At 44.7% G+C, this 26,586-nt stretch overlaps 1 protein-coding gene across 2 annotated transcripts in view; it reads right to left on the reverse strand.

Moving 5' to 3' along the window:
* Positions 1 to 537: 537 nt before the first annotated feature.
* Positions 538 to 26,586, reverse strand: part of COL11A1 (collagen type XI alpha 1 chain) — a 140,806-nt gene continuing 114,757 nt past the window's right edge. The window contains exons 48-66 of one of the 2 annotated variants that reach the window (XM_081112001.1): positions 25,319 to 25,372; positions 20,571 to 20,624; positions 19,459 to 19,566; positions 19,146 to 19,199; positions 18,616 to 18,669; positions 17,604 to 17,657; positions 15,049 to 15,102; positions 14,774 to 14,881; positions 14,263 to 14,316; positions 11,181 to 11,234; positions 10,203 to 10,310; positions 9,679 to 9,732; positions 9,548 to 9,583; positions 9,406 to 9,459; positions 8,025 to 8,274; positions 6,731 to 6,843; positions 5,143 to 5,211; positions 3,497 to 3,730; positions 538 to 2,253 (exon numbers count right to left, since the gene is read on the reverse strand). In XM_081112001.1, the coding sequence (XP_080968127.1) occupies positions 2,107 to 2,253; positions 3,497 to 3,730; positions 5,143 to 5,211; positions 6,731 to 6,843; positions 8,025 to 8,274; positions 9,406 to 9,459; positions 9,548 to 9,583; positions 9,679 to 9,732; positions 10,203 to 10,310; positions 11,181 to 11,234; positions 14,263 to 14,316; positions 14,774 to 14,881; positions 15,049 to 15,102; positions 17,604 to 17,657; positions 18,616 to 18,669; positions 19,146 to 19,199; positions 19,459 to 19,566; positions 20,571 to 20,624; positions 25,319 to 25,372 (1,713 nt within the window). In that variant the 3' untranslated portion in view covers positions 538 to 2,106. The remainder of the gene's footprint in view (positions 2,254 to 3,496; positions 3,731 to 5,142; positions 5,212 to 6,730; positions 6,844 to 8,024; positions 8,275 to 9,405; positions 9,460 to 9,547; positions 9,584 to 9,678; positions 9,733 to 10,202; positions 10,311 to 11,180; positions 11,235 to 14,262; positions 14,317 to 14,773; positions 14,882 to 15,048; positions 15,103 to 17,603; positions 17,658 to 18,615; positions 18,670 to 19,145; positions 19,200 to 19,458; positions 19,567 to 20,570; positions 20,625 to 25,318; positions 25,373 to 26,586) is intronic. The other variant, XM_081112002.1, reaches the window with a different exon arrangement.

The raw sequence follows: 26,586 nt of genomic DNA on the forward strand, positions 1-26,586 counted from the left end.
TCTAAACAGAAGGCTGTAGCCATACATAAAAGGCGTAGGAAATAGTTCTATTGAGTGCCAAATTCGAGGCTATTTTGTTTAAATGGACAGCTCTCCCAGCATAGATTAATATGCACAATAGTCTCTCTTATTGCTATTCATTTATTAAATTGTCTGAGGTAGGGAACCCCTCTTCATTAACAATATTATTTCAAGGGTGATTTAGACACTGTTAAAAAAAAGTTCTGAAAATACTTTTAATGCTGAAATTATTAAGTTAGAGACCTTGCAAAATGTTTAACTACGAGAAGTACCTTTGTTGAAACTTTAAATGTAACCTATTTTTATTTTGCAAATAGAGTATTACCATGTGGTGATACCATGTGGTGATCTGTTTTAGACAAGTGGAGATTTAAACAACTTTTCTGAGAAGGATAATATTCTTCTTCAAAAATGTAAAACAATTCTAACCTGGCTGGTGAGCACACAGAACCTAAAGCCTTTTCTGCAGGAGAACGCGATTTGGAACATGTTTAAGAAAGAGAATGACCAGCCCAGGTAGACAAGACTTGAGTTTATTTATACGATTCATATCTCCCTTCTCCAAAGGACATTTACAAACTTAATTTCAAAAATAAAAGAACTTCTGAAGGACACACGTTCACGTTTTCATGTCAACATTACAGGTATGCGCTTTTGTGATAAATTATCGGCTGGAAAGGGTCCAGTGGAATCTGGCATCAGTTAACTTAACACTTCATATAAGCAATAATAAAACATTTATTTTCAAGTCTGACATATATTACTTAAAATAGATACAAAGTTCAATTTGTAATTTTTAAAGTTTACTGCTATTTCAAGCTACCTGAAAGAAAATACCTTAGTGGAAAAAAAATGTTTTGATTGTTTTTCATAAGTAGGACTTTTAAACAAGCACTATTAGTGACAGTCCACCATATGCACTTTAGCAGTTAGGTAGGTCTGGTAATGAATGATATTATCTTGAAAGAAAAGAAAGAATATTTGTTGGGCAGGTGCAGGTAAAATAATTTTTGGAGACTCTTATAATATGCAACCTAGAGTCCAATTCAAGAAGTTGATTTGTTTTGAAAAGTGTAACATTGAACATATTCATAAATAATTGCTTAGCTTCCCACTTTGAATATTAACCTGGGTAGCACACCGAAGACAAGAGGTGAGATAAGGTAGTAACAAAATTGTACATCTGATTGATGGAGGCATCCGTGTGTTTTTAAATAGCTCCTCGTACGCGTTTTCCTGTCCAAAAATATAAACTTGCTTGTTTTCCATGTATATACAAGTAGCCTGTGAGATCCTGGACTCTGGAAAGAAAAAAAAAGTTGAGGTATCGCACTGAATAAAGCATCCACATGCGTCTATTTGGCTGAAATTCATCCACGTTACTGTCAGCAGAGAAGCTGATGGGCGTGCGCCTCGCAAAGTCTTCCGGTGTTTGCGCCTCTGAGAAATTTGTTGTCGGCATCGAATAACTGAACCCCTCAACGGCAATATATACAAAGGCATTTTATTGTTCATCGAAGACAGGGAATTAGAGCCATCAGAAATGACAACTTTATTTTTTTCATAATACATATATTTATTGCCATCGTAGTTCTGCGATTGTCGTAAAATTCGAGCCAGATGGAATTCAGACACACGCGCAAGTTTTGGACACGGACACAGATAACAGCATAGAACTGTACACAAAATAATTACAATTTATTCAACACACTGTTTTAGCACATCCTTCACGGATGGGAATGAGCACCATATCTTTTATGAATATATATTTTTCTCTCTTTTTTTTTTCTACAGCACCAAAGAGATCCAAATAGGAAAAGGAGAGGTGAAAATTGGGTATCAAGAATAAGGCTTGTTTCCATCTCAGCCACACTATCTTTTTTTCTTTTTTTAAATTATTTTCAAAGCTTTTGCCATGTGATTCTGCCCTCACTGACGAGGGCGTCAGTACCTCCTAACTGGTACATGTATACGTGACGAGTTGTTATCTATGCCATCCTTGCTCAAAACTCGCATGTGGCATCAAATGGGTGGGTGGCACCAAGGCATGTTTCCTGTCGATTTCACATGTTATTCGTCCTAATCTCAGCCAAGAAAACAGACAGGGCCAACTTCGAATCCAAACTTCTGATTCTGATCACCAAAGTCATTAATCATTACATCAACGATAGGGACTTGGTCAATTCTCGGTGTGTTGATTTCAATCACAGTCTTTTCGTAGCCTTTTCTGGACTGTAGAGTTAAGCAGAAATTGGACAGGTTATGCAATCATTTTATAGTCTTAACACAGATGTTATTTTTTTTTCTTAAGCTTCTGAAGTGAGATAGGCAGATAAGAAAGGAGAGTGGAAGCACAAATTTATTATTATCGATGTCATAAGCTCTTCTTGTTATCACTTATGTCATATGTGGTTTTAAATATTGAAAGCTGACACCTCCATTTAGCCATAATTACCCAACTATAATACTCGAACATATTGCACAGTTGAAGAGAATCTTACTGAATTGATAAATACCATTTAATAGGAAAACTAATGTTGGTATTGGGTTATACGCCTACATAAATAATACATCCTTATGAGTAGAATCATAATTAAAATAGATATAGGAGTTAAATGCAAGAGGTGAAAGCACTGGTGTGTCTGCATTCTGTGGACAGCGATCGGCACGTTTCTACTGGAGAACCCAAGCACCTACTTCCTCCTCTTCGTGAGCTGCAGGGTGGTTCCTCTCCTTTGACGGGCACCTGCTCACTTGTAACTGACTTATCTCCAGGCAGCAGCTAAAACGGGGCTTTTGGGGGCGCTCTGTGGGCCATTTTCCTATATAGAATCCCCAGCGTGTGGAAAAGATACTCCCAGAGCAGAAAAATAAGACAAATAACAGTGGCGTCTACACTGGTGGCATGTATTGCCAACCACCAAGTCCTCATCGACAAAGTACAGTGCTGAGAAGATCTGCGGTACAAACGCTGAGTCCTTGACCTGTCATTTTCAAACCATGGATTGAGGAGGGCAACAAAATAAGGTTTTGGTGGTGGTGTTTTTTTCATTTCAAGAATAACTAGCTGCAATATTATTCAGATATCAAGAATAATTCCATAAAAATAACCGACGACCCAAGATTACCTTCTGTTGTGGCTTTAAAAGTGTGTCTACCTGCCCACCTGGCATGGCTCAGGGGTTGAGCGCTGACCTATGAACAGGAGGTCATGGCTGGATTCCAGGTGAGGGCGCATGCCTGGGTTGTGGGCTCGATCCCCAGTAGGGGGTGTGCAGGAGGCCGCACATCAATGATTTTCTCTCACTCTCTCTCCTTCCTGCGTGTGTATCAGAGGTTTCTAACATACTGTATTTCAACATGTCAGTGATTAGCAGCGAATCTTAACCACGGCCTTGCCTATGCGACATGGGACTTGGGGCCACACGGAGGGCCGGGTGCCGCCTGTGCCCGGGGCCGCGGGGCCGCGACTCACCGCGCAGCCGTCGTGCAGCGCTCTGATGTACGGGCTGTTGTCGTGGGACATCTCCTCGTCGTTGGACCCCAGGAACCGGAGCGCTTTGCCGTACCCGCCGGCGGCCGCGTCGTACCAGGCCGCGGACTGGTGGCAGTGGTAGGTGAAGTTCTGCCGCGCGGACGCCGTCAGCAGCTTCAGGAAGGTCATCTGCACCATGTTGATGGCATTGCCTTCCACGTCCAGATAGGAAAGCTGGGAACAGAAACGCCAAAGACGCGTCAAGACTCTGCTGCTCTTCTCGGTCCTAACGGGATAAACCCTGTGGACAGTGACCCGGGAGCCGTTTTCCTTTAAGGAAAGTGTGCGCTGAGGGCCAGGGACCCAGAGCCAGGATCTGAAGCAGTCGGGGCTGTGTTCCCACCTGAGCTGCTGATCTTTGGAAAAAAATCACTTTCTTTTTATGCTTCAGTTTCTTCATCAGAAAAAATTTTTGTTTCCAAATAGCCTTTCCTTGCATTTGTGTGTTTTCTAACAGTAAAATAGTAAAATAGTAAAAACTGAGGTGTCAGTGCGACGTGAAGTATGTTTATGTTGTTTGATGTCGCCGTCTCCTTTCAAAATGTCATAGGATAGCAACTGGAAGTAAATTCGTACACGCGCGCCTGCAGTTCCCATGGCGGCCACGGTCTCCTAAGGCAGTTCCGGTCTTCACTGTTCAGCTCAGACCCGCCCGCTTGTCCATTCTCAGCCCATGGACTTGCTCATCCTTGCACCACCAGGCACGGTGCCTGGCACGGCACAAGGGAATGTGTTGTCAGTAAACACTTGCTTTGGATTGAGTAAGAAAAATAGTTTTAATTGCAAAGTCTTAAAAACTGTCTCTTTTACCAAAGTTATAAATTGTGTTATGGGGTATAATCAACAGAGCTGGGCTCAGCTGAGACATATAAACTTAGATTTTTAGAAAAAATTAAATTCACCCAGATTATATTGAAATGAAATCTTATGGAAGTGAAGAACACAAAATGAAATTGTCAGAATCAAAGATACTAAGTAGATATATTCCATCTGATGTTTCTAACATAAACCATTTTAATGATGTCTATCTCAGCTAATAAAATGTATATCTTATTATTTTAGCGAATTTAGTATATCTGCATTTCTTTTGATAGAAAATTTTAGATTTCTCTAAAGTCTACACCATAGTAGTGTAAGAGCCATCGGTCCTGCTTCATATAACCTAGACTAGCACCGTCAGTGTCAAGAGAAAGGAAATTTGAGCCTCATTTACGAAGCTCTAGAGCAGTGGTTCTCAACCTTCCTAATGCCGCGACCCTTTAATACAGTTCCTCATGTTGTGGTGACCCCCAACCATTACATTATTTTCGTTGCTACTTCATCACTGTAATTTTGCTACTGTTATGAATCGTCATGTAAATATCTGATATGCAGGATGTATTTTCATGTTACAAATTGAACATAATTAAAGCATAGTGATTAATCACAAAAACAATATGTAATTATATGTGTTTTCCAGTGGTCTTAGGCGACCCGTGTGAAAGGGTCATTCGACCCCCAAAGGGGTCGCAACCCACAGGCTGGCGACCCACAGGTTGAGAACCGCTGCTCTAGAGAAACCATTGCATGTTGAGGTAACAACATACCAGTTTTCCTCTCTTAAATTCACTGAACCAGCTTCCCGGCTTCTCCTTTGGCCACGATGAAATTCTCACCTGTTGCAAAAGAGCAGGGAAATCAGACAGTCGGTAAATACCATGAACAATAACGTGTGTGTACACATCAGTAATTTTCAGTAGGAGGGAGATGCTAAAGGGCCTACTCTGGATTATACAAAATGATACAAAGGGCCAACTTGGAGATGGATCCTGGGAATTCCCATTTAGTGAGGATGAGTCATTTTCTTGGTTTCCTTTCGCTGCTAAGAAGGGAAAAGAACCTGGTAAAGGCAAGCGAAGGGCTGCAGGGAACACAGCTGGGACGCCCAGCTCACCCCTTGCCATGGATGCCCTCCCAGCGCCAAGTGGCATCAGCCGTCTGGCGGGTACCACCAGCACCCACAGCCACGGTCGAGCCTGAAAGTCCCCCGCCAGCAACTGAGGCGGATGCGACAGAGAGTCGTTGGCGGGAAGCAAGCCTGGCCATGCCCTGCTGGGAAGAATGGCCGGAGTCTCTCATGGATCTGCGTGGGTCGTTTTGCTCTGCAAAGGGGAGCGGCATATACGGCTGCCTTCTGGCAGGGAACTGGAGTCATCGGTGTAAGGGGCGCATTTCCTCTTTGCCACAGCTCTTGGGGGCTCCAGGAGCTCTGTGATGCTTCGCCGCGTGCCGTGCGGGTGGGAAATGGAAGTTTGCTTTGTCTCCTGCCCCTACTCTCCATGCTGCACATAAAGCCGCTTGTTTTGACTTAGGGAGTTTCTGTAACTCAGACTCACGCCATTTCCTAAGAAAAATGTGGTTTATTCAGAAACCATAAAGGCATAATTTCCCACCTGTATTGTGTTTGGAGACTATACTTATGCCAGTGAAAAATCTTTCATTATATTAATAATTAGCCTTTAGCTTTAAAGATAGAACTCAAATGTACTGATACTGCTGGGTGAAAACCAAGAAATGAGTTTGGCCCTAGCCGGTCTGGCTCAGTGGATAGGGCGTCGGCCTGTGGACTGAAGGGTCCTGGGCCCTGGTTGGGGTTCATGCAGGAGGCAACCAGTTGATGTGTTCCTCTCTGGCTTTCCCTCTCTCTTCCACCCTCTCTGAAAATCAATGAGAAAATATCCTCGGTTGAGGAAAAAAAAAGAAATGGGTTTGAAGGGACTAAATATTTCAAAAGTATGCATGTGTGGAGAATACTCTTCTTTTATTGAAAAAGTAATTCTTTATGAAACTCTATTTCCAGCATAATACACAGCTGCGAGTTCTACCACGTGGTGGGTGGCGTAAAGACTATTACACATGCACTGACACCTGAGGATCCGCTGTGTCGTGGAAAGCCCTAGAATTTGAGAGCACACAGGTGCAAAAAGAACACACGTGGGTAAAAATCCAGGAGAGAGTATTTGTTAACGCCACACATCACTTGGTGCCTCATTCATGTTTATGCAAATGGATGCTCTAATTACTCCGTAAGAAAAGCAGATGAATGAGAATATGACAGCATCGTTTTCCTGTTGAGTTCAATATTGCAAAAACACGGCGGGAACTGTCACAGTCACGACCGACACACTGGCTTACCCCCTCGGATTTCCTGTCTGGGTAAATGCACGTCTCGCCGCCCGACGTGAAATTGCAGTAAACCTTGAAGGAATCTCCTGAGCAGCCTTGGTTAGGATCGATCCAGTATTCGCCTGGAGGCAGGGAGCAATAGGTCATGGACTAAGGTCATGGGCAAACTCACGTAGGCCTGAAAGCAACTGCATTCTGTATCCAATTTCATTAGAAAGAGAAATGAGGTAACATAAATATCCACCCGTCTTTCCCACAGGGATTTCTCGTACGCGTTTGGTTGTATTGGGGTCTATGTTTGAAGAGGTAAAAAGTGACCCTTTTGTCTGCCTCAGAGCTGTGCCCGTACCCCCGTTTTCCTTCCTAGCACGCCTCTTACTTTCAGGTCTCGGCTTCCATGCCGCCTCCTCAAATAGTAACCTCTATTTCTCATGTGCAATGAATCGCCCGCACATGGAGGCAGATATACACTCCACCCTAAACCCCGTCGGCATTATTTACCACTGAAGGCAGCCGAGTAGAACAGCCAGGTTATATTTTCTTGGTTTACTCGTTGGTAACAGTGGAGGCGGTGGGAGTATCTACTCGGCCTGAAGGATTACCCGTGAGCATTACTTTAGAGTGAAAACTCCTTCGTGCAGTAACTGTCCTCCTCCTCTGCACGGGGCCCGCAGAGGCAGGTGGGTTCTGTGCGTTTAGAGGCCGCTTTCTATTGATGCCGTTAGCTAAGTGGCGCCGAGCACACTGTACCCTGGGAGTGACCCTGACGGTGGGGGCAGGTGGGTGAAGATGGTAAATAGGGATGAGCAGTTGCTCTGGTTGTTGGTGGGTGGATGAAACACATGTTTGCTCCAAGCTATCCTAACTCTTAAATACTCTGCTCACTGGATCAAATACGATTCAGTTATGCTATTTCATCATGTTGATTTCACTCATGTTAATGTAAAGTATGTTAGGGTATAGGATATAAATAATCATATGGTAACGTGCACATCTGTGTGTACACATCAGTCCCATTCTGTGACTATTACAAGGCAAAGTGCATCTCTGTTATCTATAATCATCCAAAAATGATCTTGTCATAATTTAATGAACCCTTATTTAACAGACACGGGTTTTTCAAAGCAGATTTTGCATTCCGCAGCGTAAATGACTTTTTCTGTTACAAGATGGGAATTAATAAATGGTTGGCTCTCGCTTTCTTTGGAGACTGTATTAACACTTAACGAGAATGAATGAGCTGACACCCGCCTCGGAGCTGGGAGGCGCTGTACTTGGGCTTGGTCATGTGTCACTGACGTACCATCAGGGAAGTCGGGGTGGCTGAGCTGCAGGTCTTTGCATGTGCGAGCGGGGTTGGTCTGCGTGCCCATTGGAAACTTCATGTGCTCAATGTCTTGTTTCAGGGAATTGAGGGAACCGAATATTTCCTCCATCCCGTCCGAGTAGTCGAGAGTAGCGTCCCCCGCGTCGGCCTGCATGCCCTCCGTGTGTCGTCTTGTCTTCTTGGGTGACAGGATGGGTAGAGGCTGGATGACTTCCCCAGGTGGACCCTGCGAGAGAGAGAGGTCACACAGGCCTTGTTTCCTGAGGTCGGATAGCCTGCGGATCTTAGTTATTGCTGGTGATGGAGCACGCATTGGCGTGGACGTTCATCAGATGCCTGCTCTCGTTTATTAATTAGTCCTCATTTACATGCCTTATCCCTACAATTAGCTTTCAGTCCCTGAAGATGAAGCACCACTTTAAGGCTCTTGTGCTAAGGAGGTGTCTACTGTGCTTGATGATAATTTATATGATGATACTTCAATCTTTTACAAATACACCTTAGCTTGTTTCAAACATTTATAAATGAACAAACTCAAAAGAAATGCCACCAGACTTGCATTTACACTAAATCGTTGATCCATATCGTTATGGGTTGAACTGTGTCCCATAGAAGTCTGGAGTGCCAGCACCTCAGGAGAAGACTTTTATTTGGAAATGGGGTTGCTGTGCACAGAATTAGTGAAGTAACTGAGAGCAGCAGGGTGGGTCCTAGACTGGCCTCCTTAGGGTGAGGGAAGATGGGGGCAGAGACCGGCCTGGACAGAAGTCAGCACGAAGAGGCGTCAGGAGAAGACAGCCACCCACGCGCCGGGCGGGAGGCCTCCCTCGGACCTGGCCCCATGGCCTCGGAAAGGACCTGCGGGCACTCTGGTCTAGAGCTTGGGCCCCTGGGACTGCTGGACAGTAAGATCCTGCGGGGGAAGCGCACTGCTCCCCCTCCAGCTGGGAAGCAAGCCCCCCACAGGGGCCTGAAGCCTGGACATGCCAGCGTTCACCCGTGGGGGTGACGCATCGCTTTTCTTATCCTTAGACGCAGCAGGAGAACAATGCCCACCTCAGCACTGTTTGCTCTGAGTGTCAGATATGCACTGTCTGTGTGGCAGACCATCAGCTGCTTTCATGAAAATCTGACATCAAAATAGATGAGTTTCTTAAGAAACTAATAAGAACAGGACTTCCCGAATAGAGATATAATGAAAGCATCTCTATTCACACAGCGAAGCCAACGCCAGGACAAGCCTCGGCGTGCAGACCGAGAGCTTCCTGAACGTGGCTGCTCCCCCTCCTCACACATTTGGAGGCGTCGTCTCGAGACCCTAAGAGCCACGAGGCCACTCTCGCCTCCACGCACTCACCGGAGGCCCGGGGGGCCCTGGCAGACCACTGTCGCCCTTCTGGCCGGCGGGTCCCTGTGGGAAAGGAAAAGGAACGCGATGAACAGAGAACAAGGCACTGGAGGCGGCCTCGCTGCCAAGGGCCGAGGGCGCAGGTACTCACCGTGGAGCCTTTGTTCCCCTTGGGACCTTGAGGGCCCTGCAAAACGCAAGAGCAAATCACAGAGATGAGGAGGGTGTCTCTTTGGGGCATCTGTACGTTTACTTTAGAAAACTCTCTTTCCTGGTACTTACTGGTAAGCCTGGAGGGCCAGGGGGCCCGATGGGACCAGCAGGGCCTGGAATCCCCTAGGAGAGAGGCAGCCGCGTTAGAGGGTTTTTCTCAGCCGTCAGTGTCCTGGTTTGCATGGCAGCCACAGCGCCATATGCAGAGGACGCAGAAATACGTGGGAAGAGCTTACGTTTCCCACTGTCTGTCTAAGAAGTCACTTTGCAAGAGAGTCTATTTCCTGTTGCTTCAGTGTCTGCATACATATTCATGTTCCTGCAGCCTTCAGAATAATGATTTGCAAGTGTTGGGGATCAATACCTGTGAGTGCAATTAACTACTGAACTGTAATTTCTGTGCTTCGAACTTGTCACGCTTTTAATTTATTTACTCTAAGGTGAAATAAATTTCTCTTTGAAAACACTACTGACTCCAGGAGATTAGAATAAAGACGCTCTGAATCGCCTCCTCGGTCAAGTAGAAAGGGCTGTGCACGTGCTGTGTGTGTGTGTATCACTGGGATGGGCAGGAAAGTAATGTCCTTCCTCACCCCATCGCCCTTCGCTCCTGGAGATCCCTGGGTCCCGGGCAGCCCTCTGTCCCCCTTCTCGCCTTGTTCCCCTGGAGGCCCGATCAGGCCAATCAAACCAGGATGCCCCTGTGGGAGGCAGAGAAAAGAAGTGTTAACACTATAGACATCACAGCCCGGCAGTCACTTATCGTCATAAAATAATTGCACAATGAACTTGTGAAACGAAACTTGAACTTTCTGAAAAGGCTGTGGGATGAAGACCTGCTCTGCCCACACCTCACACGATCGTTTCCTCTGACACTCAGACCGTGCGGAGGGCTGGGGGTCCTGCGGCAGGACATGCTTTCTACAAGTAGCCTCTTCGGTGTTTCCTGTACTGACAGGGAATTCCCTCAACCGCAGGACCAACTAGCCAGATGTGAGACGCTGGTGGGTAAACAACTGGAGGCCATCGTTTCAATAAGCATCTGATTTTATGCGAAATGACTTCTATTAAGAGATTGTGCAGTCTTAAGAGAGATGCGGAAACTTAAAAATAATCCAAAAATATTCATGCCGTTCCGAAAAAGGCTTATTTTACAAAAGAATTATTTGGTGCAGCTCAGTATACATTTTGGGAGATCAAATTATTATTTTGATCTATAAGATAGTCTGTTCAAGTTTTTACTTCCATGTTCAAAGCATAAAAGCGGGCCTTTTGCTATTCCCTACGTTTACTTCTGAATTCCTATTTTAGCATAACCTCGCGCTCTCTCCGTACGTCCCTACAGGGGCACTGAGAAAAGGCAGCACTGCATTCTGGTACCTTCTTCATGCGACTCTCTGTGTATTGCCTCTTGTCTAAATCCATCTGGAGAGCTAAGGACTGAGGGCGTTGTCCTCGGTTAGACCAGGAAAGACAGTCTTTGAAATCCCCCTTTCGGTGCTTTTAATCTGCAAACGTATTGTCTCTGCTACTAGAGTATGAAAACAGTAGGAGCGCAGGCTTATTCTCACCTTCTCGCCCTTGGAGCCAGGGTCCCCTTTGAGGCCAGGTAATCCGGGGGGTCCCTAAACAACGAGAAGTCACAAACAGAGCGGGTGTGAATGAGGGAATCACCTTACTACCCCCAGAGCAAGTTCGGTTTGGGTAACTCTGCCCACTTAATCTTGACCAAGTTTAAAAAATAATAATGACCGGGATTTATTTTTCAGAATTCCAAACTATTGTGCACATTTAAACTCTGTGGTTGACTATTTAACCATAATAATAAAATATATTAATGATCATTTTGATTAAATAAATATGAAGACAGAAACAGTTGTTTCAGTTGAGAAGGGTAAATTGTTAATTGCACTAATTTTAGAAGAACGGGTTTCCAAATAACATCTATTCAATCAAATATTTTGACGTTAAACTCAAATTCAAAGATTATGCTATTTCTAGTAAAATTTAAAAAACCTCGGTTTGGCGTACACTCGGGAGAAAGGTCGCGGTGGGTGGGAAGGCGGGTAGGAGGCTGCTTGCCGGGCACTCACTGGCTGGGTAAACTTGGCGTCTGTCACTTACCTCTGAGCTTTATGTAGAAAAGTGTCCTAATGATAACAACCGTGTCACAGGACTGTTGTCATGAAAGAAAAACCAGCCCTACAGAAAGCACTGCCTAAACTGGAGTGCAATGTAACTATTGATTATTATTCCTTTTTGCTATGCCAATCGGCTTCCTCATCGCAGTCTAACAGAACCAGCAAAAGTGCCAAAAAAAAAAAGAAGAAACCCTAGGAATTCTAATTGCTTGGGCTTAATGGGAACTATACCAGACATTTATTTGTGTTTCTAATGCATTTTAAATCGTTTCTATGGATATTATTCATGAAGGAGGTACAGGAAATTCTTCCTTAATACTTCTAAGCTAATAATCTCTATGAAATTACAATATCTAAAGAGGAATTTGCCAGGCAAAAACCAGTTTCGAGTCGTTTCCATCCGCTGGAAATAGAAAGCGGGGAAGATCTGATATGAGCAGTAGTTATAACTAACCCTCTGAACTGGGGACACATCAGAATACTAACTCTGCATTTAAAGCTGTTATTCCAAGTGGACATAGTTCCTAGTTCCCCTTTAGGATACTGAAAATGGAAAAACCCTAGAGAAATACATAATTCATAAGTAATACAGTGAACGAGAAAACGGGGGATACGTTCTTCAGTGTCTGGAACAGACATTCCCTGCAGCGCCGGGCTTTGATAAACATCACAACACTCCGCTGCCTTAACGTTGCCAGGCACTGTGATATTGTGAAATAATATTTAATTTGGTCAAAAGCAAGCATTATGTTGCTTGAACATGCTAATCACTGTGGAACACTGCACACCTCGACCTGCTCACAGATAGTTTAAATGTAGCATAAAAATAAAATCAAACTGCAGTTTAGTAACCAGGCTGCCAATTACTCAGGCCTTTGTGGTTTCAAAGAGAACGCTGTCGGTTCTTTTATTGATCAGCCTGTGAAGAGAGGGAATGTGAGGTAGTTCTAAGGTAAACGTGCCCGAAGTTTCAGCAACACTGGAGTGAATAAAACACAAATAAAAGCTTAGACCCAAAACAGAGATGCTCACCCGCCTTCAAAAACTACAGTAGTTCATTAAACACCCTCACATCCAGAACAGAGGCTGTGAATGTCCTCATGTTACAGACGAGGAACTTTCCTAAAGCCGCTCAGCCAGGCAGTGGGGGCGCTTGGTTTCGAAACCGGGGAGCTTGGCTCCAGGCTCAGTGACCTGAACCATGACCCGCTCCTCCTCGCTCCGATCAAAAGAGTTGCCCACAAACGTACATCTCCATTAGCTGAGTCTGAAAGATCATTAAACGGCCATGAAAGACACCCTAGAGATGACTTCTCCTGCTCTCACCTTCTGAGGACCAAGCAGCATCTTCATTAAAATTAGATATCACAGTCAAAACGCTGTGAAAAAGCAACAATATGTCCTTAAAACAAGCAGCCGGAGACGGGTGGGCACCCAAGCTCTCAATCTGACCCTTTCCCGGCCACACTGGGCCCGAATGGGAATGGGTTTGAGGAGGTCAGCCCCTCCCTAGCTCTGTATACCACGTTTACCTAAGAGCCGCCTCCGGGTGGCCTGTCTGGTTTGTTTTTAATATAACCATTTAGCCGGAGGAAGTCTCCCGCATGATTGATGTTTTTTATTTCATCCAGGAAAAAGGTCAGAATACTTACTGGGAAAATATGAAATAACAAGAAAAAAATCCCTGGCGAATTTTAGGGTGACATTAAGGCAAAGTGCTTTCTTTCTCCAGGTCGGACTCTGCAGCCAGGAGCGGCCCGTATTCATGGAGAATATTCCCCAAATAGTGCAGAGGGCCGGGGGGCAGGGCTGGCCCAGGGCCTGTGAGGTCGCGTGCTGACTTGATAATCTCCTGCTTGAAGTCACTCAAAACTTGGTAACTTTTATTCAGTCACTAAAATAACTGATCTTTAACTTTTCAGAGAAAGTTAAAAGACATTCATGTTAGAGGAAATTCTGGTGACATTTTTACTAAAAGGAATGACCCCAATTCCCAGAATAATTAAGATTGTGAGACCCAGTTTAATGGCTTTCTAAGTATGTAAATGTCTCTGAGATGATTAACATATTCATGATCAGCAGCGTTTTGTAGAATTTAAGTTACTAAATGGAAGTCCTTGCTTATTTAAAGTAGTGAGCGTCACTCGCAGAGCCTTCAGGACTGGGCCAGTGCTGCTCTTCTAAATGCAGGGCCCGGAAAGGCAGGCAACCGCACGCATGTGGGGAACTGTCCGCGTTTGGAAAAGATCTGGCCAGGCCATTGGTGGCATTTTCTTCGGAGGGGAAACATTTTTTTCATCCAAGGACAGAACAAAGGAAAGATCTAATCATGGGGCATATTTTCAAAAGAACCTATCAGTTAGATTTATTTTCCTCTTCTCCAGTGTAAGACACTTCCTTGAATGTTGCACAAAATAGAGAGCAGGTTATAAGCTAGAATAACGGAAACTGTAGCTCATAAACGATTTCGTTTCTGGAATTCTCCCCTCCTAACAGGAAGGGTGCTACTCACCAAGGGACCGGGCGGCCCGTCCTGGCCTGCAGCTCCGGGGAGACCTTGTTCTCCCTGTGAAAAACAAACAGGATTAATTTCTTAAATGAACAGAAACATATTATTTTAATTTTGGAAGAAAGAAAATTTAATTTTAGAGTCCCTCACATGGGGAACTCCAATTGTAAGCTCTCGAGGCTTCTCCCCTTGTGTGGCATTTGTCTACAGGCACAGGCGCGTGCAAGCGTGCACGCACACACACACACACACATGTGCGTGCAGTGTTAAAATATGACATCTTTGTGATCACAGGGTTTCATTTTCTACTCTGCCTTTCTGAGTTAGAATTTCACCATGAACTAATTAAATAAATGACATACTGAAATATTTAAGATTTTCATTATTACATATTTCCCGAATTCCCTTCAAACATCCACACTCTAATTTATAAAATAGTGCTGACATGAACATTTTCATTTAGAATTGTGGTGTGTGTGTTTTTTTAAAAAGATGAAACATCACAGATGCTCACCACAGGCCCGGGGATGCCCCGAAGGCCCTCCGGACCGGGCTTCCCGGCGGGGCCCTGCGGACCAACTGGGCCAGTCTTCCCGGCAGGCCCTTCGGCACCTGCTTCCCCCTGTTAGAAAATACAACACGGACAGACGTGACCAGTGAGGAAACATGTCTTGTTATTTCATGAAAAGTGTTAAGTCTAAAAAACGTGTCAATCTAGACGTTGGCCGTGTATGCAAAGCCGTGTAGGCATCAGCTTTGCATACGTAAGACCTACACCACCGGCCTTACCTTGGCGCCCTTTTCCCCTTGCCGTCCCTCTGCACCTGCTGCTCCCGGCGGACCCTGCAAACATCACACAGTCAGACCTCCTCTGCACTTACAGGTCACCTGGGACATAAAAATCTCGGCATTCCTAAACCTTGTGGACAACTGATGTAGAGAAGAGGCATTTATGTTGCATAACCTCATATTCAGAGTATCAAAGAAAGCGTTCTGAGCTAGAAATAAGGCATTATAATCCCCATGATATTTACATTTTGTTCCTAATAACTGTGCCGCATTATTCATGTCTTCACTTTCGGCATTTCCTAGAAACCTTTCAACTCAACACCACCGGGGCTCCGGCTGTGAGAGCCGCCACAGTAAGGTCCACACGTAAGTATCCGTGATAAACTTATTCTAAGGCCTGTAAAACTGACAATTACCAAGGAATATTTATTTCATGTCCACTCATTAATTGAATTTGTATTGTTAATTTAACAAGCATGCGATGCCAGGTGATGGAATTTTCTACACCAGTTCAGACACAAGTCCTGAAAGCTTAAATGAGTGATCTCAAGAAAATTGCATTCATTTTTCCCCCAGACTCTCTTGTTTACTTCAATTTTTGCTCAGAGTCAGGGGCTGAGACTGAGGTTGGGGAAAGGAGGGAGACGGTGCTTTTTAAGGCTGTCATGTTTACGTTATGTTAATCAGCTCCCGAAATTATTTCTCAGCAGAATGCATGGAACAAACTTGGTTTTCGAACAGCTGTGAGGCTAACTCGGGTCTTAGCATCTCACGGCTTATTGACAGCAGCTACACACTCTTCTAGTGCCTGAAGGAAATACACTTCTATTCTCAAGTATTACCAATGCATGACAGGGTGTCCGTGCACTACAAATGACAACTTGATTCCCCTACTTGTTCAATAACTGTTAGTGTGTTGAATGTCAGTATCACCGCCACTTGCCACATTCTGATCAATATTCTATTAGGAAGGCTTCTGTGTAGGATTCACTCATGGAAAAAATGGTAATACGTGTGAACGCATGTCTTGCCATTGCTCCTTCGGCACTGGGGTGCTGGAGCTAATGGCTGTTGGTCTTTCCGGGTCTCCAGTGTGGGGAGACCGAGGAGGAATGTTGATGCCACAAAGCAGAGACAAAGCTTACTTAAGCTTTCATGTTCTGGTGACTGAAGGCGCGTAGTGAGAGGAGGAAGGGAAAAGGGGCACTTGGTCATGAAGAGAAATTGCATTCCAAGAAGATATTTACTACAAACCAAATTCATTTCTGTCAGAGAGAAATGTCTGTAAATATCAACTCACATTTATGTTGCTGGGAGACCAAAGGAAAACCTACTACACTCTGTCTACAAAGACGGGTGTGTGAAAATGCCCCTAAAATTAAGCTACCAGGGGGGAACAGCTCGGTCCCTTTGGATTTCTTAGGGAGACCGAGCCCAAGAAATACACTGAGTGGCCAGATTATTATGACCACCCCATCAGTACTTCGTTGGGCCACCTTTTGCCTTCAATACTGCGGCGATTCTTCTTGGCATTGACTCCACGAGATGTTGAAAAGTGATGCAAGGAATCCGACACCATGCCCGATGAATAGCAGTGTCCAGTCTGTGAGATTTGATGGTTGTGGAACCAGCTGCCTGATGGCTCTTTCAACTTCGTCCCACAAATGCTCAATTGGATGGAGATCTGGTGACTGTGGGAGCCACCTAAGCAAGGCAAAGTCTCCCTCATGTTCTTGGAACCACTCCTGCACAACACGAGCACCGTGGCATGGCGCATTGTCTTGTTGGAAGAAGCCATCTCCATTGGGATACGCCATCAACATGATAGGATGAACTTGATCAGCAACGATACTTAGGTATGTTGTGCTATTCAGACGTTTATAATGATCTGGCCCTCTAGCAACTTCAACGCAAAATTATAGCTAATTTGCCTACAAACATCAGGTGGTCATAATAATCTGGCCACTCAGTGTATACTTGGTGTTTCCCACCTATCCACGTACAGAGGATGTGGCAAAGAGACTAGAAGAGGAGCAGGCCTAACCGCTGCGAGAGGCGGGTCCACAGAAGCTGTTACAAAACAGCACAGCAGTAAGGACAGGGAGGGAAATCTAGCAGCTGCTGGAACCAAAAATCTCAACAAGGGCTCTGCTTCCAAATCAGAGACGTGTGCCCATGGAAAGCGATCTAACGTTTCCTGCTGATGGCTCCCGGGCCCATTCCCTGGATCCTGCGTCCAGGTTTTCACAGTTTCTTAGGTAGCCCTGGCCTGTGACAGTCCATCTCTCTGGGATGCGGTGGAGCTGATGCTAACAGCCCAGGACAGCTACACAGAGGGCGGCTACACAGACAGGGGAGCTGCCCTCACTGTGACCTGTCGGCCGAGTGTGATCCAGTTCCAGAGGTATTTTGGCAACCTTAAGAAATCGCCCTCTTCTCCAGGACGTACATTTCTCAGCGTCATTCTAATGCACTGCTTACCTAAATAGTATATGAATTCACACACATAGTGGATAACGCGTAGAGGTTTCCAATAAATCATTTTAAAAACTTACTCTTTTCCCAGGAGGACCTGGCGGGCCCGCCTCACCAGAGGGGCCGGGAGGACCCTATAAAATGAGAAAAATACATTAAAGCCACTGGGTGCTGTTTTACGGCCACAGCATTTTTCAGAATCAGGACTGAAACCAACCCTCCTGCTTCATCTCCCCACATCTCTCTCCTGGAGAATCTCCGCCCTTCTTCAGTTACCTCGCCTGCCTTTAGGGAACTGTAGGCAGCTACCTGGTGAAGCCACAGTGAAAACTTCCTCAGAGCCGGAAGAAAGCGGATCAGAAATACTGTGTTCCTTTAGAAAGTGCTCATCTCTCTCTGACAAGCATCCAGTAGACGTGCTAACTATAGAAGCACGTGGGCGGTAATGCCACTCAGCTCGCATACATCTGTGCAGCCATGAAACGATGCGTGTCCACCCTCCCTGCGCCACGCCCGCATCGCTACGCCCAGGAGCAGGCACCTGCCGGCGACGGCCCCGGCGCCACCTGCACAGAATGAGCCCGAGCCCCGCGGGCAGATGTCCAGGGGGGCGCTCTGGACACGCATCTGTGCTCGGGGAGCTGCGTGTCTCTGGCTCCTGCTCGAGCCTGTGCCCGCCCGCCCTGACCAGCCACACGTGGCCACAGCCCACTCCTGTGTCACTACCAGCAGCAGCAGAAAGCCAGCACAGCGCTGAGCTCGGCGAGGCCAGTAACCGGAGTGCATGCGCCGGACAGGCCCGAACCTGGCTTTCCTTTCTGGTCTCACGTGTGATTTCCAAACGACTTACAGTAACACGAACGGACCGACAGCTGAGTCTGATGCAGTCGGGCAGAACCTGATGTGACTACATTTTTTTATTATGAAGGCTTTGCTTATATTTCTTAAATCACATCGAGTTAGAAACACTCCATGTAAGTTTGCCTTTTAACTGGAATTGAAATATAATTCTTTCAGAAAAAAATGTTCTTTCTGATTTTCTTAAATGCCTGAGGCTAGGTAAAGATGAAATAAAAGTGTGTGCTTCCTCACCGGCTGCCCGGGGTCTCCATCCTCACCCTTGTCACCACCAACACCATCTTGACCCTGTAACGGGAACAGAAAATGAGCCCAATGTTTCTCACTATTGATTCACTTTGATCTGAGAAAAGGGTACAGTATACGGTCCTAGTCCTTGAGCTAAATTATCACCAGGAGGACACAGTATTCTGCTCTTTCTGTTGTTCTTTTAAGGATTATGGTATCTCTCTTTCCATAAAGATTTGTGAAATTGTGACCGCATCGAATTTAAAATGTAGTATGCTCTCTTTAATAAAATTATTTTTGTTGATGAAACGTATTACAGATGTCCCCCGTTTTCCCTCCCACTGTCCCCCCCAGACCTTCCCTGCACTATTGTCTGTGTCCATGGGCTATGCACTATGCATGTAAGTTCTTTACTTAATCTCTCCCCACCCCTCCCCCTTCCCTCTGGGGTAAGTGATTATATTTTTCTGTAACTATTAGCCACAGACACACTGGGAACACCCCCCCCCCCCCGGGTGATTTTCCACGTTACTCACCGCAGGGCCGGGCTCGCCGGGAGGACCTGGGTCTCCAGGAAAACCAACGGGACCCTAGAAGGACGTTCCCAGAGGGAAGGAAATAAATGAAAACTATTTTTTAGGTATTCTGACGTTTACGAGGTACAAGTCAGGGTATGTCCCTATGAGAATGTCTCCCTTCTTCTCTTAGCGCAGCTACAAATGAGGGCAGCCCCTGGAGGCTGGGGGAGTGTCTGCAATGATGACCAGTCAGTCCCATGATTTCTCGTCTTCCTGCAAAAAGCTCCAAAGTGGCCTTGGCTTCGGTGCCACTTGGAAGGGACCCACTTACCGGGTTGCCTTTCGGGCCATCGTCCCCTGGCGGCCCCTTGGCGCCGGGAGGTCCAGCCGCGCCAGGGGGCCCCGCTTCCCCTTTCTCTCCTCGTTCTCCTTTGGGGCCCTACAAGCAGCAGGAGAAGCGCGGTTACCTTACCAGCTCCAAGTCAAACCCGTCCCCAGCTTTCGGGTGTTTTCATCCATAAGCCAAGCGCGGCTCGAACTGTAGTTTTCGAGGACGCTGGAGAGCATCTAGCCTCCTCCTCAGACGGGGAGGACGTGGGCCTCGGAGATGCGAGACCTGCACCGAACTCTGAGCTGCCACTTCCTGGCTGGGCTTCTGGCAGTGCGTTCGGCTCCCCAGGCTTCCTACTGGGAACGGGGTCACCTTGCACGACCAGATGCGGAGGCATACGAAAGAGAGGACCGTGCCAGTGACAACCCCAGCAGTGGACGCCACGCAGCCTGCGCTCTTATAGAGCGAGAGCCACACCCGGGGGTCCCGTCCGTGCTCTCGGGACGCTCAGCGCTTGGAATGAGGGCGGCTGCACGCTCCAGCTCGCTTCCCGCCGGAGGAGAGCCCTGGAGCCTTTTCCATGTGTGCGAACCAGGGTCTTAGCCTGCACGTCGGGGCAGCGGGCTCTGGGCTATGAACTGCGAGATGCAGAACAGCTCCCCCGCTGTCCATGAATGAGCTTCCCTGCCTTCAAGCGCCACCACCAAACACCTGTCCAGACGTTTCCCAAGGCTTCCCTCAGGGGCCACACTCACGCCAGGTTTAAACGGATCTCAGTGAGAACACGGCCTTCCTAACGCAATTTAAACATTTTTTTTGATGTAGCATGTTGGTCTGTTTATTTCTCTTGTGGACACCCCACCACCAAACTGTACACGATAAACAGCTCAAATCTGAATGCTCTGCCTTAGGCAAATGTGACTCATGCGATGTCTACATTAATCAAAACATGCGGAGGACGTGACAAAGTATCCCACGGACACGCTCCGCACGCCTGCTTTTCTTAATGGGAAGGCACGGAAACAGCTGAGTGATGCGAGGAGTGGGTCACGTGTCACAGACGCTCAGGGGCGCCCCTGGCCGCCCCCCGGAGGAAAGGCCCTCGCACTTACCCCCGTGCCTGCTTCCCCGGGCGGCCCTGGGTTTCCCGCTTCTCCGGGTTCACCCTGAAACGGAGAGATCGGATGAGCATCAGGGCACGGACGTGAGGCTCACCTTTGTGAAACCGCCGTCAGTGCCGGCCGCGATGTTTGAGACCAGCCTTCCGTCAGTCTCGTCTCTAAAAGGCCAAGAGGCTTTTCCTGTGACTGACTTTTCCTTCTCAGGGGAGAGGCCACAGCTTCGGCTCTCACTGGCTAGTTACAGGCAGGCCCTTCACCCCGGGTGCCACCAGCCTCACAGGACGGACAGCCGCTGCTCCCAGCCCAGTGTGTGTTTGTGCTCCGCCACTGTTCATAAAGTTTATGGATTTAACAATTTCAGGTATTTTTGTAGCAAAATGTGAATTTAATTTATCACTGACAAATAAGCAAATCTTTTGGTCGTATTTTGATTCACCTGTGAAATGTATTTAGTAGAGGCCTAAAGAACATAGAAACAATGTATTTATAAGATGCATAAAGGCACATAGATACCAATTAAAACTGCTCCCTTTGAGGATATGCCTATTATTAATGTGGATGGTTATTTGTCTCCCTTAGCAGACTGGTAGCTAAGCCTCCAAGACTAATAGGTTTTAGTTAGGAAAGCCTGTTAGTAATTCTTTGAACTTAGAATGCTGGCAAATAATATTCTATTCAAGTAATCATCTGAGAGAATATAACAGTACATTCATGTGCCATGTTTACCCACCAGATCAGAGGTACCAGCAATTCTGAGGCAGAAACGGTTCTAAAGTTTTTAAAAATGTAAGGCCTGAATGCTCTTTAACATTTAACTCTACTCTCTCAAATATTCCCATTGCTCATACATTTGTTTGAAATGCATTACATTAAATAGAAACAGAATCCCAGGGCGAGGCTATCTTATGTATATAATTCCTTCCTCGATGAAAATATGCACATATTTTAACTTCATGAATTATCTGCATAACGACAGAAAACATCAAGTACTTTCACTGTGTCTAAGTTATTTTCTTCTCAAGATGAGTAGCAAATATTTCCAGTTTTTAAATAAATCGTACAAGTAATATTTATTGAAATAATATTGTATTTATATTATTTACAAAGCAATGAATCATTCAGCCATCTGAGTATGATGGGGTGATATATGTGATATTTCTGTCATTATTCATTATTCATATCCTCAAAATAAATCTTAAGTAGTTTGCCATTCAAATCAAATGTTTTCTACATGGAACAGTATGGTCTACTGCATGAGTTCACTTAGGTGTGAAATTTAAACAGTCAAACTCATACAAGGAGAGAGTAGCAAGGTATTTCACAAAGCATACCTGTACCAGAACATCAAATTGTACATATTAAATGTATATGATTTTTATTTGTCAATTATAGCTCAGTAAAGCTGGAAAAAACACCACCACAGGAAATCGAGCCCTGGCCGGGTAGCTCAATTGGATAGAGCGTCGTCCTGATACACCACCGGCTGGTTGGTCAGGGGATCAACCGATGAATGCATAAATAAGTGGAACAATAAACAACAAATTAATCTCTCTCTAAGAAGTACACAAATACAGGAAATCTATTGACCATGCACAGAATACCTTCTGAGCCACCGCGTTAACCCCTGGTGAGACCACAGAAATTGGAACTAGAGGGAAAATAACTATTTTTCTCGTCACCCTCTGCATATTCTGTTGTTGTGTTTTAATCCTTGTCCACTATAAAGTTGAACTAGATTCTTAAGGATTATTTCCATTTTTTCAAATGAGGAAAATGACAGGTGGCAAAGAGATGGGTCTGAATAATTGTTAAAATTTAAAGACAAGTTTTTACTACAAAATTCTCTTCATTTAGAGAACACATCTATGTTCATTTGTCAAAAGTTCATATGCAAATTACCTTTTGTATATTACAGGCAGGTGTGCACAAAATAAGTGAACAATTATTTAAGAAGAAATTAATGTTGTGTAAATGTTAAGTAATGTCCCATTTAAAGGCTTGTGAATAGGACAAAATTCCAAGTAAATAAAATGTTACGACACGCCTACATCAAATGGATAAATCTGTACTTCTCGTATCAACAAGGCTACACCATATTCCTTCTAGAAAGTCATAATTAATATGCAATAGTATAAGTTTTGTAGAGCAGGAATGCTATAATTTTAAACTGTCATTACTCAGCATGCCACCATTTTGCCCCACTCTATAACACCCTTGCTCAGGTTGAGAGCAAATGGCTCTGTATGCCTTTTGTCATAAAATATGCATTAAATCCTCAGGCCCTGTGCTGATACACATCTCTGTTTTGAGGAAACCGTTCAAGTGCAGAAATCCATCTGTAGCAAATATATATTCTATGGAAACAGGCTACCCCTTTTTAAGCAGAGTGCAGCATGACTAAGGGATACACTTTTCTTGCCCTTTATTCTTTTCATTGATTTGTGACTGGAAATAAGTTTTCCAAAATGAAAATGAGGAAGCATCCAGCCAGAATCAAAGCTGATATCAGAAACCTGTAATCTACAGCAAATGACATTACTCCAGATGCCGAAGAAAATTAAAATCAGAATTGCATTTCTATCTGGCTGTCACACAGAAGCATATTTTTTTTTGAAAGAGAGAAAAATGAAAACTTTCTATGACGGTGACACAGATAGAGTCCGCCACATCTGGATTGTAGGAAGTGGAATCGCCACCCTGGCCAACTGAGTCATTCTCTGGAGACTGGGCTTGGCTGGGCTGACAGACAGGCTGTAAGCACATGGGAACAGCATGGGAAGGGAGGTGCACACAGCTCCAAGCATCTGGCGCCCGTGTTTGCCCAAGAGTCACACAGGAGGAAAACCACCCAAGAAGCAACCAAAGTCCTTACAACTGTTCCCCCTGCACCCCAAAGCTCTGCAGAACAAAGAGATGGGCTGAAAAGGCGATTAAAAGGTTTTGAAATCTGCTATGTGGGCAAAACTAAAAGTAGAGACTAGGCCTCACAACGCTCCAGTCCGCATTTAGCCAGGGGGGGGAGGGGGGTGAGCAAAGGGAAGGAGGACAGTTGTGTCCTCATCTGTGAGAGACAGGGACACCATCAGACAGGGCCTTTCCCGCCTCTGTTCCCATGACAACTGAACTCAGTGAAAAGGACCTTTCAATTCCACCCCCCGCTCACCAGCGCCTTTTCAACACTAAGCTCCCAATGTAAGAACATGAAGAGATATCAGTCTAAAAAATAGCAGATGGTTTATGCAGTAACAATTCAGTCATAACTTTAAAGTGCTTCATAGGTAGTAATTAAGAAACCATTTGAATAATCACATAGGCATGGCGGGTAGCTCACTGGTTTGAGCATCATCCCAATACGCCAAGGTTGCTGGTTTGACCCCTGGTCAGGGCACATACAAGAATCAACCAATGACTGCACAAATAATTGGATAAACAAACCAATGTTACTCTTTCTCTCCTCCTCCTCCCTCTCTAAAATAAATAAAAACTTGCCGAAACCGGTTTGGCTCAGTGGATAGAGCGTCGGCCTGCGGACTCAAAGGTCCCAGGTTCGATTCCGGTCAAGGGCATGTACCTGGGTTGCGGGCACATCCCCAGTGGGAGATGTGCAGGAGGCAGCTGATCGATGTTTCTAACTCTCTATCTCTCTCCCTTCCTCTCTGTAAAAAATCAATAAAAATATATTTTAAAAAAATAAATAAATAAAAACTTAAAAAGAATAGTCATATAGGGTTAATTACATTGATAATACTAGGATGTAAGTGTTGAGCAGAAATAAACACCCAAATAATATATTCTAATTCTATCACATTACTTTTCTGAGCTTTAACATTTTAAATTAAAATAATTAAATTGAATACAAGATATATCAAAAAAAAATTTAGATCAAACAACAGAACTTTTGCTTCTGCTAGCATTTAATTAATAACTAGAAAATTCAAGAAATTTCTGTTGTTTCTACTGGATAATATTTTATGTTTTGAAATTTCACTTTTGGCCACCAAAACTGATAAATATCTTAGTTTTTACATAAAGCAAAATTGATGTCAAGTTTTGGAAAATTCTATTAAGAAATGAACATGAATGCATCAATAATAAATCAGAGAATCAGTGTGCTATTTGCACCAGGGGGAGGAGGAGATTTTTAAACGTGATGGTGTTCATGAGAAAAGGAAGCTATCTCGGGTTCAGATGTTATTTTACAAAGTGCCAAAGACAGGGTACAGCAATGAAAATGAAACTCCACATACGACAAAGTGAGTGATTAACTCTTTTGTAGTTGAAAGGATTCTGTTTTCCCTTTTAAGTCATTGCATCAACCGATCTCTTCTCATTTCAGTAAAGAGTGTTATTAGAGACACTTAGTCTAGTCAGACATACCTGGGTCAGGGTAGATCTTGAGTTAGTCACTTTCTACGGATAAAACCTTGATGCAAACACTGAAATTCTCCAGGCTTCAGCTTTCCTGGCTTAGACATGTGGATAATAATCATACCCTCATCACAGGGTGGTTGGGTTGATTAAAGGAAATACTCATGTACACCATCGGTACAATACCTGGCGATCAAAACCATGGTATCTCAAAATCATTCTACCTCTCATTATTGAACTACCGGACAGGATGAGTTGTGATTCATATAACTGTGTGTGATACACTTAGAGAGAAGCCCTGGAAGCATTAGCCAGTGTTAACAAGTCCTCTATTCTTGCCATTCCAAACTGTACATCACTACATTCCTGACCTTTTCTCCAACACCACCAACGGAACCAATGGATCCTGGAGGTCCTTGGGGTCCCTGCAGGAGAGGAAAAGGAACACAGTTATCCTCCTTATAATGACGTAATAAATCCATAAGTATGCATCCAGTTCTTCTTAAAGAGAAATATGTGCAAGAATTCCCCAAGTCATTGGAAGGATGGGACAAAATCATGCCTTTTACTGGGTTGTCGAATTCACTGGAGAGCAAATAATTTAATTAGATTAAACTGATTTTTAAATGCACCAGACTTTTGAAGCTAAGACTGGACACTTTCCAACTCTAGTCCTGCCAGTTGGTACACAAAATGTAAATTCAATCTTCCTATCAGTGAACATGCCCCATTTAGAGGATGACTTTTGTAGTGGATTAAACTATGACTCTGGTTAGGAAGTAGGTGATCCATGCCACAAACAAGGTCAGCCACCTCCCAACCTCAAAATTACTTCAGGACAATGAGACCCTAAAAGCCTTTTTGGTACATCTGCTCCTGGTACATTCTGGCCCGAATTAAAAGCAGACATAAGAGCAGTAAAGACAAGAATAGATGACTCGTTCTTGGTGAAAAGGTGAGGTCAGAAGATATGATCACCTCAAAGCCTATACATTTGTTATTGATAACAAGATAAAAATGACATTACATTACAAAATCCTAGAATACTGGAACAGTGAGTTAGTTATGAAGTTCTGGGGAGCTTGTTTATATAACTGAGAGGAAATATTTTACATGGCGAGAGGTGCATGATGTATAGGCACATATTACTCTAACATATTTTATAGAGTGAAAATACAAATGCAAACTTTTAGATAAAAGTCACCGATGACAGCCGAAACCGGTTTGGCTCAGTGGATAGAGCGTCGGCCTGCGGACTGAAAGGTCCCAGGTTCGATTCCGGTCAAGGGCATGTACCTGGGTTGCGGGCATATCCCCAGTAGGAGATGTGCAGGAGGCAGCTGATCGATGTTTCTCTCTCATCGATGTTTCTAACTCTCTATCTCTCACCCTTCCTCTCTGTAAAAAATCAATAAAATATATTTTTTAAAAAAAGTCACCGATGACAGATGCATATGTAAAGACGGGCTGGGGTACAGTCCTGGGCTCAGGCAATCAAAGCTAATCACAAACCATCTCCTCAAGACATTGTAAGCGACAAAGGTTAAATTTTGAGACAATTCGGTAACATTGAACAGTTATCATATGCAAGGCCTGGTCTTAGTATGTTGAACTGAACAAATGCGGTTATTCTAATAAA

This window comes from Myotis nattereri (assembly GCF_964212035.1).
Source record: "Myotis nattereri genome assembly, chromosome: 18".
Classification (NCBI taxonomy): domain Eukaryota; kingdom Metazoa; phylum Chordata; class Mammalia; order Chiroptera; family Vespertilionidae; genus Myotis; species Myotis nattereri.